At 41.3% G+C, this 17,913-nt stretch overlaps 2 protein-coding genes across 2 annotated transcripts; both read left to right on the top strand.

The window, feature by feature from the left end:
* Positions 1 to 9,452: 9,452 nt before the first annotated feature.
* On the top strand, positions 9,453 to 14,544 carry LOC121179128 (protein transport protein Sec61 subunit alpha-like 1). Its single transcript, XM_041033776.1, has 12 exons — positions 9,453 to 9,583; positions 10,466 to 10,533; positions 10,629 to 10,694; positions 10,790 to 10,868; positions 11,122 to 11,253; positions 11,433 to 11,542; positions 12,046 to 12,199; positions 12,296 to 12,456; positions 12,669 to 12,866; positions 13,061 to 13,252; positions 13,335 to 13,411; positions 13,525 to 14,544. Exons 1-12 carry the CDS (start codon positions 9,577 to 9,579, stop codon positions 13,709 to 13,711), a joined length of 1,431 nt encoding a protein of 476 aa, XP_040889710.1. The 5' UTR covers positions 9,453 to 9,576; the 3' UTR covers positions 13,712 to 14,544.
* A 1,104-nt stretch (positions 14,545 to 15,648) lies between these two features.
* Positions 15,649 to 17,849, top strand: chchd4a (coiled-coil-helix-coiled-coil-helix domain containing 4a). The gene is made up of 3 exons (XM_041033777.1): positions 15,649 to 15,808; positions 16,188 to 16,286; positions 16,874 to 17,849. The coding sequence occupies exons 1-3, from the start codon at positions 15,787 to 15,789 to the stop codon at positions 17,236 to 17,238; spliced, it is 486 nt and encodes a 161-aa protein (XP_040889711.1). The 5' UTR covers positions 15,649 to 15,786; the 3' UTR covers positions 17,239 to 17,849.
* The last annotated feature ends 64 nt before the right edge of the window (positions 17,850 to 17,913 follow it).

Raw genomic sequence — 17,913 nt, 5'->3', positions numbered from 1 at the left:
GGTTAATGCTGAAAATAGTGACCTCCCGCATGTCACCATCTGTCACATGCTGGCTGGGTTCTGGACGTGAATAGGTTGTCCCATGAGCTCTGACATGTTCAGTTCTGTACTCTGTACTACGACTACTTAGCTGTGTTTAAATGAACTAAAAGAAATTAAACTATATACTGGTAATGGGTTGTTTTTGTAGATTTTTTTGAAGATTTCAGCAGACAGTATGTATAATACTGCCTTACTTATCTTTCCATGTAAATAACTAATATTAATCCCATAACTTAAATTATTAGAGTTTTTCCATGTCTTGAGTGTTGAATGTAACTGAGTAAGATTTTTCATTAGGCTATTCTTACAATCTGATGCTCATGTAACTATATTGCACAACAACACTTGTCCTAAAGATGTCATTAGTTGACTCAGGGTATATATCCATGCTCTTTATATACTGTATGTTGTTCTCTGTCAAGGACCTGGCTCATTCGGTAATCCCATGGAGGTTTAGGACAGTACAATAAAAGGTCAAACTCTGTAACGCAGTAAAGGGCTTGACCCAGAGGACAGACACTTTAATCTTTAAGAGTCTAGGTCAGGGCAGGGTTGGGGGTTGGGGGGGGCTGTTTATGAGCACATACTTTATTTACATGACACTTTAGACCCCGGTATTTGCCATGTTAATGGACTGTTAGAGCCACAGTCAGTCCTGAAGCAGGACATGTATGTGGTGTTTCCGTGCTGTGTGATGGCAGAGGGTTAGAGAGATTGATAGATGAGAGGATGGAGAGATGGAGAAGATAAGCTCCTCCATCTCCACTCTACTGGGAAGAGGGGTGGTGGTGGTGGTGGTGGTGGTGGTAGTCAAAGTTGCATAACAGCCTCAGGGTCAGTGGGCTGCTTTCAACCATCAAAATGATCCCCTTCTGTCATTGTGTGTCTGCCTCATGCGTATGTATATTACACCACATGCATGAGGCAGATTCACTGTTAACCCATACCTCAGTCCATACATATCACTGTATAACACACATGTGCATGTGTGTCCTCGTAGCCCATTGCTTTGTGAAGGTTGCCACTGCAAGTAGAGCAGTTGCATAACAGCGGTTAGAATCACTATGGCAACAGCAGCCTTCGCCGGGATTGAAATGGTGTCATGGCTTTACGGGCCACTAGATCCACACCCCCGTTCATCAAAGTATTAATACACTCTGTCACTACTGAGTTCATTCATCAAAGCTGCTCCAACACCCCATAAACACTAAATCAGTCATGAGGACGTATTGGTGCACACTTTCATACAGAGCACCTGGTCGTTGAATAAAAATTTCCCCTCAGACACAATAATCCCATCACCTCGCATTGCAAAAGTCATCCGCCTACTCAAGTTCAACGTCATACCTGGTGTAAAATTAATTTCACTCGTTTGCTTTCTACAATCGACTCATTTTCTCATCTCTCAGCAGTTCATCATTACCTGCATCAGACTGAGGATGATCTAATAACTTTGAAGCAGTTTCACTTATTATGCCGCTGAAAGACAGTTAGCTGTTGCACAGTGTTTTTGTCTTCTGCATATGGAGGACAGGCCGGACCAAATGTGTGTTTCACCACTACAGCTCTAGTGTCCTCTTGGCTATTTAATGTTTATAGGACCTGTCCTTGACTGTCTCTGAAAAAGAGATATGACACGGCACACAAACATCAGGGAAAAACACAGCACACCTTTCTATTTTTACATATGGGCGTTAGCATTTTTTAGTTGTGTATCTGTGAGTTTGTGTGTTTTACACCCTATGTTAAACCTGGAATCTGTTTTTCATTTACTCACCATGTGAATGTTTGGATTAAATCCTGATAGACGCCACATAATTTAAGCTTAATTCCTCTTGCATAAACCCTCCCACATCCTCTCTCTTATAGACACTCACAACAACACACAGTCTGGAATATCACACAGATTTTCCCTTTTTGGGAGGCTCATTGGTTCAGAAATTAAATTAGTGAACACAGTCCGTCTGCGTGGTGTGCAGGCTGACTGTCTGATGAGTCCTACATGTGATCCACAGCACTACGTCTCACTGCGTCCTCTCACTGCCATCTGAGAATTACTCCATTGTCCGTCACACAATTTAGCGTACAAGCATGCAGTGGATGCTGCTGCTGCCTCTGGCTGTGAAAACAGACTGGGGGTTGAAACCAGCCAAGCACTGGACCAATCAGTCATACCAAAATGTACGTGTGTAACATTTCCATGTAAACACAAACACAACTGAAACCTTTTCGAGTGTCTTATTTCTAAAAATCCCACTGCATTGTTGATGAATTCTACTTTTAAATCTTGTTTGTAAGGTTTTAATTTGGCTTCGTCAGACCAGAAGACACCACGCACCCCTCCAGTTTTTTTCTGCCTGAATTTGACTTAAAAAGTATTGAATTAAACATTAAGCATTTATTGAGTGTGAATGTCAAAATGAGTAGACACAGAAACAAGGTTATACAAGATATTTATATTTAGTTATGAGGAGGAAAACCATGAAATTTTGGTAGATTTGCGCTGACACAAACACAGAAAGCGAGAGCTGCATGAACCAGGAACATGGCCAAGCCTGTTTTGACAGGTGCTAAATTGAGCTTACATGATGGTGACAAGCTCTGCACAGGCAGTTATGTAAACGGGTCAATAATGTAATGAGGGAGGGATGAAAGGCAGAAAGACAGACTGAATGTAGAAAATGCCTTTCTCCTCTCTCTTCCGCGCTCTTGAAGATTATGCAAAAAATAATAAAAAAAAGAAAACTCATGTGATTAAGATGATGATGGTTGTGGGGATTAATCCGCTGACCTGCTTAAATCTGTATATGATTTCATAAGAATTCAGCCACCAGTGAAGTCTGTGTGTGAGTGTGGATGACTGCACCTCCTCACTCAGACACTGTGATGTTAGCTTTCAGGTCAGTTTGAGGAGATTAGGCAGCTGTGCTTTAATGTATGGATGATGTGATGGGAAGACAGAGCTGCAGCAGGAATCTATCCTGCAGATAAATCCACAACTCCTTGATGAAGCTGTAATTCAGTGACAGCTGTGTTTGAATGCTGGTTTGATTCGTCCTTGTTACTGCTTTTGTGTGTGTGTGTGTCTGCCTTGATACCTACAAAGAGCCTGTAAAACATGTTCATTCCACTTGGATGGTTTCATATTTTACTGCCAACCTTGAATCAGATTTAGATTTAATGTGCTTTCTTGACGCTGAACAGCGTCAAACTAATTATGTAGCTTCAAAAACCAGTTGAGTGCACCTGTGATGATTCACGTGTCCTTTAAACAGAGGATGAACATTTATGCAAACGTGTTTTGTATTTTTAGACCTGTGATCAATTTAGACTTAGATTTAGACTTTAGACTAGAGATTTATTTTCATTTTGTCTCTGTTCATTGAACCCACTTTAATTCAAAGCTGTATAACAATAAAAAGTGAAAAACCTCCAAAGGGTGAATACATTTTTACAGGCTTGTCTTCTTCATCTATTGCACAAATAGAGTTCAAGTACAACCTCACAGAACTGAACTGAAGCTAATGGCTCTGTGAGGTTGTACTTGGACACGGCGATGCTTTGAGCTGTATGCTAAAATTAACACGCAAACATTGACATTGATATTGTTAACATGCTGATGTTTAACAGCTAATGTTTACCAGACAGATCACCTCAGTTTAGCACATTAGTATGTTAACGTTCACTAATTATCACAAACACAAAGTACAACTGAGTTTGTTCGGACTGTCACTAGTTTTACAGGTATTTGTTCATTATCCAAAATAGTGAATTTTGACATAATGGGGGCACCAGATGAAAAGTCAGGGGCCCACCAAAGTCATTACATTGAGGGAGACACAAATGTCTGCACTAAATGTCTTGGCAATCCATCCAGTAACTGTAGAGATATTTTGGTCTGAACCAAAGTGGCGAACTGACCAACTTAAGTCTCTAGCGTGGCTAAAAACAATAACTCAAAGTCCACTTAGCATCAGCATGCAGGATCTTCATCAGTGAATTTACTCCAAGCCAGCTGAGCCAACTGCATTTCATAAACGTGAAACATAAACATCAAGATGTGACATATAAAACGTTTACTTCAGATACATGAATCATTTTTAAAAAAGGTTGGAAAATTCTGTCTCATAATGGATTCATCATGCTTCCAGGAATGATTTGTGAAATAATCGGAACAAATATTACAACATGATATAACAGAAACCAATGATTATTTATCACAGGAAGATAAATCACACTCTAACCCATTTCTGATCCAGATCATTCAGTTCGTAACTCTCACTTGATCCTGCCCTCACACATGCACAGACTGCAGCCTCTGCAGCTAAACCATGTTATTACTAACAGGTCCCACGCTGAGCAGGTTTTAACCACAAAACAGAATCAAACCGACTGTTCATGAGAGCATCAAGTGCATGAACCACACAGTGCATGGAGGCTTGGTTTGCTCACCCAGTCACAGAAACAGAGAAAGGCAGAGACATGGACAGCAAAAGCAAGAGAGGAAAAGCAAAATCGAGCCAAGACGTAATTAGAGTGTTACATAATGGCGGCAGTGACGCTGTCTGCCAGGCGTAGGGCCACGGGCTGGCCTGAGGCTCCTGCTGTACCCTCTCCGGTCCACTCGTTCAAACTCGTTTACACTGACCTCTTCGTTTACACTGACCTCTTAATTACTATAATGAACCATCCGAAGCAGAGATTAACACTAAACACACTCTTTATTCAAGCTCACCCATGAAGGTCAAATAAAGGAAGACTCTCTGCCCTCTCAGATCAGTCCCCTGGTGTTACCGTGGCTCTCAGTGCACTGCCAAGCCTCGATTGGATTAGTCAGGGATTACAGCAGTTTGGGCTTTTGGGCTGGAATATAGATAAATACTGTGAATACATAAAAATATTGTGAAACACTTTTCAGTCGTAAGTGGCTGTGTCTGCCAAACAGAGCCTCTGCTGTCCACTGTGTGATGTGGTTCCAGTGGTAGACAGGTGCCAGACGTGGTGTTATGGTGTTATTTTGACAAACTTATTATGAAATGAAAATCAAATATTGCAGCCAAGGATGGTAATGCAGCTCTGTTTATCCTTCCAACTGTCCTGGGATTGTCTTTACCCACTGACATCCTCTTTCCTTTCTCATGGACAAGTCTCAGTACTCAGGCGTGGGTTTACATAACCCCCTCATATACATAAATAGTATTTGTGTGTTTATTTTTACATGTGTGTATGATGTGCGTTAATGCTCACTCCCAGCTGGTGAACTGCTCAGGACTGATGTAACCCTCAGATTGCTGATGGACAGGAATGTGACATGATCATCTGACGGTTTCAGCACACATGCTGTCCACTGGTAAACCACTTATCTGGGTTAAACAGAGAAAGAGAAAAAAAACATCATGCATGTGTACGGATGAAGCTTATAGAGTTATAATTGCCAGTGACAAGAACAGCCCTGTGCCATGCCCATCCATTATCTGCTGATAAAGCTGCCCACTGACTGACTAAAACTCACGCACACAAGCTTCCACACCTGCACAGCAGGAGCACATCACTGTTTACATTTACTCACCTCTAAAAATAAGGAAGAAAAAGTCTGACTCATCTGGAACAGACACAAATTACCCAACCAACCGTGTACCGACTGTGTGCGTTCCTCTTCACATATCAGCTTCCCACACCTCAGGCAGACTGCGTGTCCGTGTCACTCCGTGCATGACATTACTATGTGGAGGCATATGTGTGTGGTGTGGTTATGTGTGGGTTTTTTTTTCTTCAGTCAGGTCACACTTGGTTGGATATGATGATATGTGATGTATTTTATGACAGCAGCAGTATGTATGTGTGTGTATGTGTGTGTGTGTGTGTGTGTGTGTGTGTGTGTGTGTGTGTGTGTGTGTGTGTGTGTGTGTGTGTGTGTGTGTGTGTGTGTGTGTGTGTGTGTGTGTGTGGGGTGGGGGGGTTAATGAACTCATCAAGAGTGAGTTTGCTTCTGCTTCTGAAGTCTTCTTTTCTAGAAATAGAGCGTGTGATTCAAGAGGGCGAGCTGCTGCTTTTCATTGAGAAGGTACTCATTGATGCTCATGTTAGTGAATTAAAAATTAAACACTGCACTGTGTGTCAGCCACTAATGGAAAGAAAGCAGTGGTGTTCAAAGACTTCAAATTCATCTGTTACTATTCATTGCTGAAAACGAAGTAACTCTGAGGCCTTACTGAGCTAAGCACTAGAATTATGCCAACCACTGCTTTTCTTTATAAACGTTCTTCATAAGGGATCGTCCTTTAGCCCACAGTATGAAGAAATAGAGGGAGGTTGATACCATATATTAGCATGCTCTGGTAAATAATGTAGTGGAAAAACAATTAGTTGATCATTAAGTTCCACAGAAAATTAATTGGCAACTACCTGGATGTAAAAATTTAGTGTTATTTAGAGTAAAGACAAACATTTGCCTGCTCCAGCTTTGTACTTCAGAGACTTTGCTACTTTTAGTTGTTTATATGATATTAAACTGCATATCTTTGGGTTTTAGACTACCAGTCAAACAAACATGCAATTTAAAAACTTCACTTTGGGGTCTGGGAAATTGTGATGGGTGATTGTTTTTTTCTCTGACATTTTAAGATACTTGTTCATCATGCCAAGATTCATAACGAGTGTTTCCTTTAATAAGCCACGCAAAATTTCACTTGGTTTTATTAGACATAATGATCAATAGCTGGGACTTTGATTGGGGACTCTGATTTGTTTCACCTACAGTAGGTCACCTTCATGGAATAACACTTTTTATATGTTTGTCAACACAATTTTTTTTCTGTTATCAGTTCCATACTGACTGTGCTACAATAACCTCACTTACTTACTTTTCACCCAGTGATTGATCTTGTATAAAACATTTATTAAGAGGGTTTATATGGATTTAGCTAAAAAAAAAAAAATCATTGCATTCAAGGTCGTCATGCTGATTGCTGGGTACAGATAAAATAATCCAGGATAGTTTTGTCTTTGAAGACCTGAGCCTGAAGCCTATGTCCTCTTACCTGTCTTGGTTTCTATGCAAATTTAAAGAGTAAATAGTGTAGCCCAGGTCTATTTTCATGGCCCCGGGATCCATGTGTCAGGCATACACTGAAACACTGTTGCACTTACATAATTGAGGGTTGCAGGCAGACACAATGTCCTTCACAAGGATACACAGGTACACCTTCACTGCAGGGGAAACATTATTAAGTTATCAAAAAATTGGATCTGCATTCAGGTTTTATTTGCAATCATTTTCTTTTGTCTACAAAGATAATAAATATTTGTTTGTGCATTGTCACAGGTTATTTGCATTGTCTGGCGCTGAGGGACTGATTGACCATTGTGTATTTGGCTACATTTTCTTTCTAAATAATTAAAGTGCTTCATATTTTACAGTGTAATTTCTGGATCGTTCAGTTTTCATTTAAAACATAAGCGTGATTCACAACCACAACTTTTGTTTAGCATATCCAAGCCGAAGTCGACTACACTTTTCTCATAACTGACGGAACATCAGACCTTGAATATAAGAGGCTATTCAAAGTGCTGTGAAAAGCAGAGACTGGAGGGGGCCTGTGTGGTATTTGCTTGTCCTCACCTCTGTGTTAGCTCACAGCTCTGTGGTCATTATGTAACCACATGAACAAATATCTCTTTATCTGAGGGCAGATGAGCAGGCTCTCAACCCTCCTCCATTACCTCTGAGTGTGTGTGTTTGTGTGTTTTCTGCTGAAAAACAAATCAAGATGGTAGTGGATAGTGAAGAGTTTAGTCTGGTCAGATGTGCAGATCACTGAACGCTCCAGTAATTGTCATGCCATTGCTTTGTTTCACTTTTATAAGTCAGTGTGCCACCAGTACTGTCCAGCCAAACGTTCTCATCACCATTCAATACCCCAGTCACTGACCCAGAATTTGAAAGCTATGAAGAAGGGATTAAATCTCCTCATTATACACAAACAGCTTCCCATCAGTGAATCTACATCTACATCATTTCAATTTAATTTGATGCTGTTTGTTCTGCTCTGATAGAATTCCACTTAACATCATGTATCCACATCACCACCACCACTACACACACACACACACACACAGACATATGACAAGCATGGCTCAATACCAACACTGGAACAACACTGAGCTCTAGTGGTAAGAATATTACAACATGAGAAACACAATGTAAAAAGCCAACAGTGTAAAAAGTCCACTAAGTCACTGATGTCCTGCTAAAACATTTTACAATTATGTTTTTTCCTTACATGTTATGGTGATGTAGTAGTATAATACATGACCTGCAATCCTGGTGCAACCCTACCTGCTGGCTTCTGAAGAAAACAGAAACCAAATGTTGTCAAGTAAAGAGGAAACTGCATCACTGAGGCTCTTTCACATCAGGGTTTAAAAAAAAAAAAGAAACAAAAGACAGCTACACCCTTTTTTCTGTTTTCTGTAAATGACACCAGAGTGTTGGTGTGTGGTGGTGTGTGTGAGTGGTTTGCTTGTATGTGTGTAAGGGTAGAGGAAGTACTGAGCTTTATTATTGTTAGTGGAAGTAAAAGCAAAATGTGCTTGAAGTATGAAATGTGAAAGTACTCGTGCAGAAAAATGGCCCCCGTGATTATTTGATTACAGTGTGTACAGAATAGATCAACACAGTAGATTTACAGTATAGACAATCAGGATGAGAAAATTACAGATTAAACAATAAATTGAATGTAGCTCATTCTGACTGGGTTGTTTTATTCGTCCTTTAATTCAGTAACACATCTTTCCAAATTTTGCAGACAAAAAACTCTGTGGAAAAGTAATCACGTATCTATTTATAAAGTCTTGTCTAACGCATCAGTTATATACAATACAGATAGTTATCTAAATGCCTGCAGGATTAGTTTAAAAGCTATGCGCTGATCATGTGGGGCTAATAAAATGTCTACAAAAGGCAGAAGCCTGCCGATTGTGGCATTTTTTTCCACTATAAACACTTGGGATTCACTTGTCTTCATTCATTCCTCGACAGATTTTGTTTTGATCCATATACCATCAACCAACTATCCACGGCTCATACTCTCAGATCTCGCGATGGAAGGAGTCAAGCGGAGTAGCGTATAGTTGTGAACGATCAGAGCTACTGATTAGTCCGGGTTAGGGCGCCCTCTGGAGGATGGGGGGACTCGGAGTTATAACGACTAGATTTTCTATGTTAAAAATTAAAAACCATGCATTTTGCCGAGTTGATGGGATCTTTTTTTATCACCTTGGATAAATTGTGTGATGGCACACGGCTGGGTGCGGCCCGCAGCGTGCAGTGGTGTGTGTGTGTGTGTGTGTGTGTGTGCGTGTGTGTGTGTGTGTGTGTTTCAGACGGAGAAGTGACGTGTGTTAGTGCCTTGTCTGGTGACGTGTCTTTGCTGCTCTCTCTTTCCTGACGGTGCGGCTGGATGGAGCCACACTGACCCCGCTCAGCAGTCACACTGGTACCCGAAACACGCCGGGAGTTGGCCTAAGGACACCATGGGGAGTACGTGACATTCTTCTCTTGTAAACACGTCTTGACGGTGACCTAAACTACCTTCTGTCCTCTTTTAGTACTGGATATGAAGCGCTCGTCGGGAAGCTAATTGGCTAACCTTGGGCAGGTTAGGTGGGCAAGTAGAGCTAGCTTATAAGGGGTGCTAATTTGATGTTTGTATTGTGATCAAATTCCGTCTCGCTGAGATTAAGTAACGTTATCGAGCTTTGTTTTGCGGTCAGACGCGATTTCAAACGTGTCATGATTGTTATTTAAATGCGCTTTCTGTTTTAAAGTGGCTGCTCACTTGTTTTGTGATTGAATGCTAGTTAGCATCGGGCTAACGTTAGTTAGCTGCATGAATTGTTCCTGTAGGAAAATCTATTGTAAAGACAAACTGAAACTGATTTCTTCTCTCCCCTTATAGCAATGCGTTGATAGATTTGCAGTGGCAAATTCACTGGTCGAGTAGCTTAGAATAATTCATTGGCATATGTTAAATCACTTGCTGTCAAAGTCAGTTTCAGTGATTGACACAGCTGATCAGCACCAAACATTCAGCAGCGCAGCCGCAAACGGCCTCAACATGACTACACATCGGATACTTGTTACTTTCAACCGTGCTCAGGTTTATGTGTTTGTATATAGCGATATTCCTTTGAAAGTACTGTGCTTGTTGTTGCACTGGCCAGTTGAGCAGACTGCCCTGTTCAGCTTTGCTGGCAGCTGTTTAGCTGCTGGTTAGTGATGACGTAGCGTCTAAGCTAACCTGGTATAAGTGACCAGAAAACTCAAAATGTTGATGATACTGCAAGGAGAGGTACTTAGCTTAAAGTGTGGAGGAAATACTGTGTTACTATTGTTTTGTAATCTGTTAACCTCTTTCTGCAGTTAAATTTTTGGAGGTCATCAAGCCATTCTGTGCAGTCCTGCCAGAAATTCAGAAACCAGAAAGAAAGGTATGTTTAGATTTATCATATTAAAGTATTATTAATGCACTGTGCAAATATCAATGGATATGATTGACATCTGCTTCTTTTTTAATCATTTACAGATTCAGTTTAGAGAAAAAGTACTATGGACTGCCATCACACTATTCATCTTTCTGGTGTGCTGCCAGGTTGGTATCTGTTGATGACAAACTTAAATGACAAGCAACCTGCTGGTTCTGTTATTGGTGACAGTGTTTTATATTCTTTCTTCTTGTCAATACAGATTCCACTCTTTGGCATCATGTCATCAGATTCAGCAGATCCCTTCTACTGGATGAGAGTAATCCTGGCTTCCAACAGAGGTGCTTGAATTGTTCATGTTAAATGGGTTGTCATTCTTTAATCAAAAAGCTCCTTTAGGTCTGGTGAAGCTCCAGCAAGAATAAGTAATCTAACACCAGTGTTGTTATCAGTCATGACATAATCTCATTATCACATGTGATAAGCCAGATGTCAACAGTTGTGGGCCTTCGTGCACTGTTTTTGGTACTGCTGCTATTGTTGTAGTAACTGAGGCTGATTAAGACTCTAAATGATGTCCTCTTTGTCCACCAGGTACTCTGATGGAGCTGGGTATCTCACCCATTGTCACCTCAGGCCTCATCATGCAGCTGCTGGCTGGTGCCAAGATCATTGAGGTTGGAGACACTCCCAAAGACAGAGCCCTCTTTAATGGAGCTCAGAAATGTAGGTTTTATTTCTCACTACAGCTTTTTTACAACTTGTCACGCACCTTTGAAGCCTTGAAGATGTCTTATACTTTGAAGCTTGCACACCCACAGCACTGTTCATTTGGCAGGAACATCAGTTTTGCTGCAGCTCTGCCTCTGTTGCCAAATGCAGTTTTCTTTTCTGTTCTTTCGCAGTGTTTGGAATGATCATCACCATTGGACAGGCCATTGTATATGTTATGACTGGCATGTATGGAGACCCCTCAGAGATGGGTGCTGGGATATGCTTGCTCATCATCATCCAGGTTAATAATCAAAACTCTACTGCTGGGCTCTTACTAAGACTACTTAAGACTTTTGTTGTGTTTGAAGATGTAAATCAGCAATTGGCTTATCTGCCAAAATTAGTAAATAAAATAAAGAAAAAAGAAAAACAGAAATGAATCCATCAGTCAATCAGTTCTTTCTGCCTGCAAGAAATACCTTTATCAGGCAAAATGTTTAAATTGCATTCTTTAAATTGTTTGCTGTGTAGATTTCTGTTTAATTGCTTTTTGTCTACCTTTGTGCAGCAAGCTGACAAATTGAGACTGGGTGGAAACATGTTTATGAATAGATGAATTATTGTATGTTAGTTCATAAAGTTAATGTAGTTAATGTAGATCGTACACTCCAATTAATCGCTCAAAACAAATAAATCAAACATCTTCCATGGGGAAGGCAGGCCTTTCAGATCTGGAGGATTGTACACTGCATCTACATGTCTGCCTGTCCTGTCTCAGTACAAACGTCCTGTCTCTTTCTTTAGCTTTTTGTAGCAGGTCTGATTGTGTTGCTGCTGGATGAGCTTCTCCAGAAGGGCTATGGTCTGGGCTCAGGTATCTCCCTCTTCATTGCAACCAACATCTGTGAGACAATCGTCTGGAAGGCCTTCAGCCCCACCACCGTCAACACTGGCAGAGGTATGGACACTGGGAACAAACACATTTTAAAGCAGTGGGATGGAAAATGAGATAGACTTCTTGATCTTTGTGATAATGACTATTTTATTTATTCAGGTACTGAGTTTGAGGGAGCCATCATTGCTCTCTTCCATCTGCTGGCCACCCGCACAGACAAAGTGCGCGCCCTGAGAGAAGCCTTCTACAGACAAAACCTGCCCAACCTCATGAACCTCATCGCCACCGTCTTTGTATTTGCAGTGGTCATATACTTCCAGGTGAGCTGGCAACACCAAATAAATACAGTCCAGTATCTTACCTGCTTTTACTGCATTAAAGGAGTTTCATATTTGGAGTGATTGGGGTGTAGGGTTTTAAACATACCTGCTAAACTGTGAAAATACAGACACTCTTAGTAATATTTCATTGTCTTTGAGTGCTTTATTGATACTCTGTTGTTGAACACATATGGACTTTGTTTCCTCACCAGGGCTTCAGAGTGGACCTGCCCATCAAGTCAGCACGCTACCGTGGCCAATACAACACCTATCCCATCAAACTGTTCTACACCTCCAACATCCCCATCATCCTGCAGTCTGCCCTGGTCTCCAATCTTTACGTAATTTCCCAGATGCTGTCAACACGTTTCAGCGGCAACTTCCTGGTCAACCTTCTGGGAACCTGGTCTGTAAGTATATAATAGCTGGTCTGTCTCCAGTACATCCAGTCTCAGTCCTTGCGACATGTTGAAAGACCAGGAGAATGTATAATAGACTCTTAGTGTTATTTGTATAAAGATGATCTAGTCAGATTGTGACTCTCCTTTACTCAGGTAAGTCATTGCTGTGCACCATCTCACTATCAAAATCTTTTTGTGTTTAGGACACCTCGAGTGGAGGACCGGCTCGGGCCTACCCAGTGGGCGGTCTCTGCTACTACCTTTCTCCTCCAGAGTCATTTACTTCTGTTTTGGATGACCCCGTTCATGCTGTCATCTACATTGTCTTCATGCTCGGCTCCTGCGCCTTCTTCTCCAAGACCTGGATTGAGGTCTCAGGATCCTCTGCCAAAGATGTGAGTGTGCAAGTGTCGACAACTTGGTTTTGGTCCAAATGTCATAATAAACTGTCCACTAAAATCATTTTGTGTGTCTCAGGTGGCTAAGCAGCTGAAGGAGCAGCAGATGGTGATGAGAGGACACAGAGAGACCTCTATGGTGCACGAGCTTAACAGGTACAGAGCAACCTAAGAAACTGATTTCCTAGGTTTGTGTTTGGTGCTTGCAGCATGTAACAAGAAGACTTCCAGGATAATTGTGGAATCATAATTGATTTTTATATCTGCAGGTACATCCCCACAGCTGCTGCGTTTGGTGGTCTGTGTATAGGAGGGCTGTCTGTCATGGCTGACTTCCTGGGTGCAATTGGCTCGGGTACAGGAATCCTCTTGGCTGTGACCATCATCTACCAGTACTTTGAGATCTTTGTGAAGGAGCAGAGCGAAGTGGGCAGCATGGGCGCACTGCTCTTCTAGAAAATACCAACCATCTGACACACACCAGACACAAAGCATCCACCCCCTCCCATCATTTGTTATTTCTTTTGCATTTTTTGCAGTTGGCACAATCAGTACATTTTGCAGCTGGGATAGGCAATTTTTCTCTGCCACCTTTGCTCCCCACCAGACGTCTCTAGCGTGTCAATGCTGAGAAAACTGTTTGGGTTACTCCCAGGGTTGAGCATTGTATTGTGTCAATTCAGTCCTTTTATTTTGAAGAGCTATTACCCACCTCTCTGCCGGCTGCCTAAATCCCCACTGACTGTCTTATTAGCTGAAGTATGCCTAAAAACACACAAGCGTGAGGTGCTGTCTCTGACTGACCTCAGGCATTGTTCATTGCAGCTTGTTCAAGGAACACTTAAGACAGCGACATGTTAGTGCTTATTTCAAGCTGAAAGCACTGTGCGTGGACATTTTTGGGGGGAGTTGAAAGAAAGCCATGTCTTGCTCGTCACATAGCAAACATGCTTGAGGTTTCTAGGGCCGTATAGTAGGATGTGAAAAGTATAAATAAAATATGCTTGTACTCCTGATAAGGTTTCTGGTAATCTCAGACAAACTGTTGGTGGTTTTCATTTATCTTTATTTTGATATTTTGAATCATGGACTATGTTTATATTCACTCTGGTCTTATGTAGGGCACAGTGTTTGTCCTCTGTCTCTGGGTCCTCAAAGGAAAGTGTTTGTCTGTGCCGAGATGGTCGGGATGAGGGTGGGTTTGATAGGGATGAAAAAGGGGTTTCATTTTGGTTTTTACTTTATGTAACAGACATAATTGTGTTATTAAAAAAAAAAAGGTTTTTTTTCCAAACACGTGGAAATGATGTTTTGATTCTTGTTGTCTCCTTGTCATTCTTTGTCATGGTATGCTCTGAAAAAAAACCACAGGATCCTATTCATGGGTAAAATAATAGTGGCATAGCAACAAAATGATCTGAGCTCAGGTTATTGATAGCTGAAAGTGGATTTGACACTAAAGGACAGTAGGACTAAAATCTACTTGAAGTAACATGCTTTGACATAGTTGACTTCATAAGGCTTGTGCAAAAGCGCTGAGACAAGTTGTGATTTATAATTCAGTGGTGTGTCTGATGCGAAGATAAACCATTTAACTAAGAGTTAAGTATAATTCTATAAGGGCTAATTTTGCAGGTCAATCTGTTAATGCAAATATACCACTACCAAGAAAGGTCTCACATTAAGTGTTTAGGTCAAATATTGCTTCATGTGGCTTTATTCTGACAGTGAAAACAAGGTATGATTAAGACATGAAATATTTGAGACCAATCAGAAGTCCAGTTACTTATTACCTTTACATTTCCTATGGGCTGAAGACGCAGAGTCATCAAACATCGTAACAAGCACTGATGCGTGTTTAATTGGGTGAACACTGACAATACATTTTTAAGAGGATATTTTTCAGTTTGCATTGTAGTTACCATTTTGTCCCAAATGCACAATTCCATCTGCCAGCTCAAAGATTTTAGACTGGGATGTGTGAGCTCAGAGCAATTAGCACCTGTGGTTTTTTATGCACGCAAATATGGACGCAATCAGCGTATCCCCTTAACGCAGTGGCAGAGAGGAAAGTGGTGTAGTGTAGAGGAGTTCAGGTCATCTTTTAACACAATAAGTCACAGTAAGGTCGTGTGAATTTAACTGGTGTAGTAAGAAGAACTAATTTTAAAAACTTGGTAAAACAAAATTTAAATGGGACAAAATTATGAAACTCAAAGTTCAGTTTATTAAAACTGAATTTATATAGGTGTTTATACAGCTTTTAACATATATGCTGATGTGTAAGTTATTGTATTCATTTTACTGTTTAATTATTGAATGTAAAATAGCTTTTTATATATTTTTTTAATAATAAGCCCTGTGACGTCATGATTGTGCGCCCACATGTGAACAGGTCAGAGGGGTAACGGGGCCGCTGGACGCCGGGTAGCTTGTCAAATGAAATCCTCGCAGTTGTTAAGTAATTTCTCTCACGCTGGTGATCTTTTATCGCAGAGGACGAAGCTCGACGGACAGAAACACCGGCAGACATGTCGTACTGCAGGCAAGAGGGTAATGCCTGTGATCTTTTCATTCATTTTGAGTTCGTGGCTGAGCAATGTCACCGAGTTAGCTTACATGCTAGGCTAACTCTCCAGAAACAGCGGTAACTCACAGAGGGCTAGCTAACTGGGTAACTGAGAGGGAAGCAAAGTCTCCGGCAACAGCATGTCTGTGCGTTCTTTTTATTTTCTGGTATTGCAGTACTTTTACATAATAGTCACAATAATAATTAGACTTGTTAGCCAAGTGGGAATTGCTCGCTCTAATCGTGGTGGTTCTGTTACAGGGCTGTCAGAGCAGGCTAACTCTGCTGTCAGCAGAGTGCGCCCCTAGGGGTCACTGTTTTCTGACGCCACAGTTTAATGTAGTTCTGTGTTCCTCATTTAAGGTAAAGATCGCATCATCTTTGTGACCAAGGAAGACCATGAGACACCCAGCAACGCTGAGCTGATTGCAGATGACCCCAATGATCCGTATGAGGAGCAAGGTTAGTCATTTACTTATTGTATTAAACGTGAACCAGACTTCCAACGGTTCCTTATAGGAAAAGTCTGGTTATATTCTATATTTCTCTTACTGTCAAGAGATGTTATGAAAAGACAAAAACCAACACCTACTTACAAATATTGTCTGTGTGACCGAAGCCAAGTAGCCCTTTGTGCCAAAGACCCCCACTGTCGTTAAAAACACTCAGCGATCCACACTGTTGCACTGGTTACATGTTCCTTCATTACCATGAGAACACACCCAGTACTTTATTATGACCCAGTCTCACACACACACACACACCGTCCTGCTTCTAGAATTACTTGGGCACCAAATCTGCAGCTGAAAATAGTCCCTATCAATTGCACTATTTAATCTTGTTTGAGTTATGTGTTGAAAAACTACAGTGTCTGGCTGTTTAAGAAAATAGTTTAGCCTTTTTAAAAATAAATGTTTATATTTGTCACCCAATTTTGTCTGTGCTTGGGATTTGTTGACAGTATCAAATTCTACATTATCACCAGCCTTTTCCTTTCCTCATGAAGGCACTCTGCTGACTTACTATTGTGTGGTTTCCTGTTTCCTCAGGCCTGATCCTGCCAAATGGAGACATCAACTGGAACTGCCCGTGTCTGGGTGGCATGGCCAGCGGACCGTGTGGCTCTCAGTTCAAAGAGGCCTTTTCTTGCTTCCACTACAGTAAGGAAGAGGTGAAGGGCTCCGAGTGCATCGACTACTTCCGCAACATGCAAGAGTGCATGCAGAAGTACCCTGAGCTCTATCCTCAGGAGGAAGATAAAGAAAGCTCCACCCAAGCAGAGTCCGACACTGGTTCTGCCTCTGCTGCCCCGACTGAGGGCTCTGCCTTATCCCCCGAAACTGACGCTACCCCATCCACTTCAAATCTCCCTTCTGACACCGTGTCACCTACAGACAGCCAGACTGTCAGCTAAGGTCAATCAGTCATCCACAGGCTCTTGTTCTTTGTGTGCAAGCACTGCCCAGCATAAATGACTCTCCACGAGGAGCTCTGATTGGTTTCTTCTCCTGTTTAAGCCTACAGGGAGGGCTTAGACTGACAGAGCTCTGACACTCACAGGCAGTATTTACGAAGGCCATCAGAGGAGGACTTGGTGGACTTTGTGAATGCAGAAAAACGTAGCATATGTACAAAAGTATAGGCTGCTTTCTTTGCTACTCACTCAGAAATCATTGGATGATATGATTTAATGACAGCGGGCCAAGCTATTTGCTGCAGGGACATTAGCTCAAAGACTCACTTTATATGCAATAGGTAAATTTAATTTGCTGCGTGTTCTCATGTCAATCAGAAGAGTTGTTCATAATTTTTCTTTTCCTGTTAATGACGATTGGTTAAGGTTATTACTTAGCACTTAGCATCACTAATTGTTCAATTTGACAGAAATCTGAGCAGTAATCAATATATAGTTTTGATGTTCAGCTTTTCTTAGGAATTCACCTCAACTCAAGGCAGTTTTCACAGTTTAACAGTTGAATCCCTTTTGCTTTCCACCTCTTGAGAGACCAAAAACACAGGTAATCTATTAAAAAAAAAAAAAAAAACAAGGCTACTGTTACAGCCTCTGTGTAGAGGACATTACATTGAT

The sequence above is a fragment of the Toxotes jaculatrix genome, chromosome 3 (assembly GCF_017976425.1).
Source record: "Toxotes jaculatrix isolate fToxJac2 chromosome 3, fToxJac2.pri, whole genome shotgun sequence".
NCBI lineage: Eukaryota > Metazoa > Chordata > Actinopteri > Toxotidae > Toxotes > Toxotes jaculatrix.
Note: the sequence above shows the minus strand (reverse complement) of the source record. Positions and strands in the feature narration are given on the sequence as shown.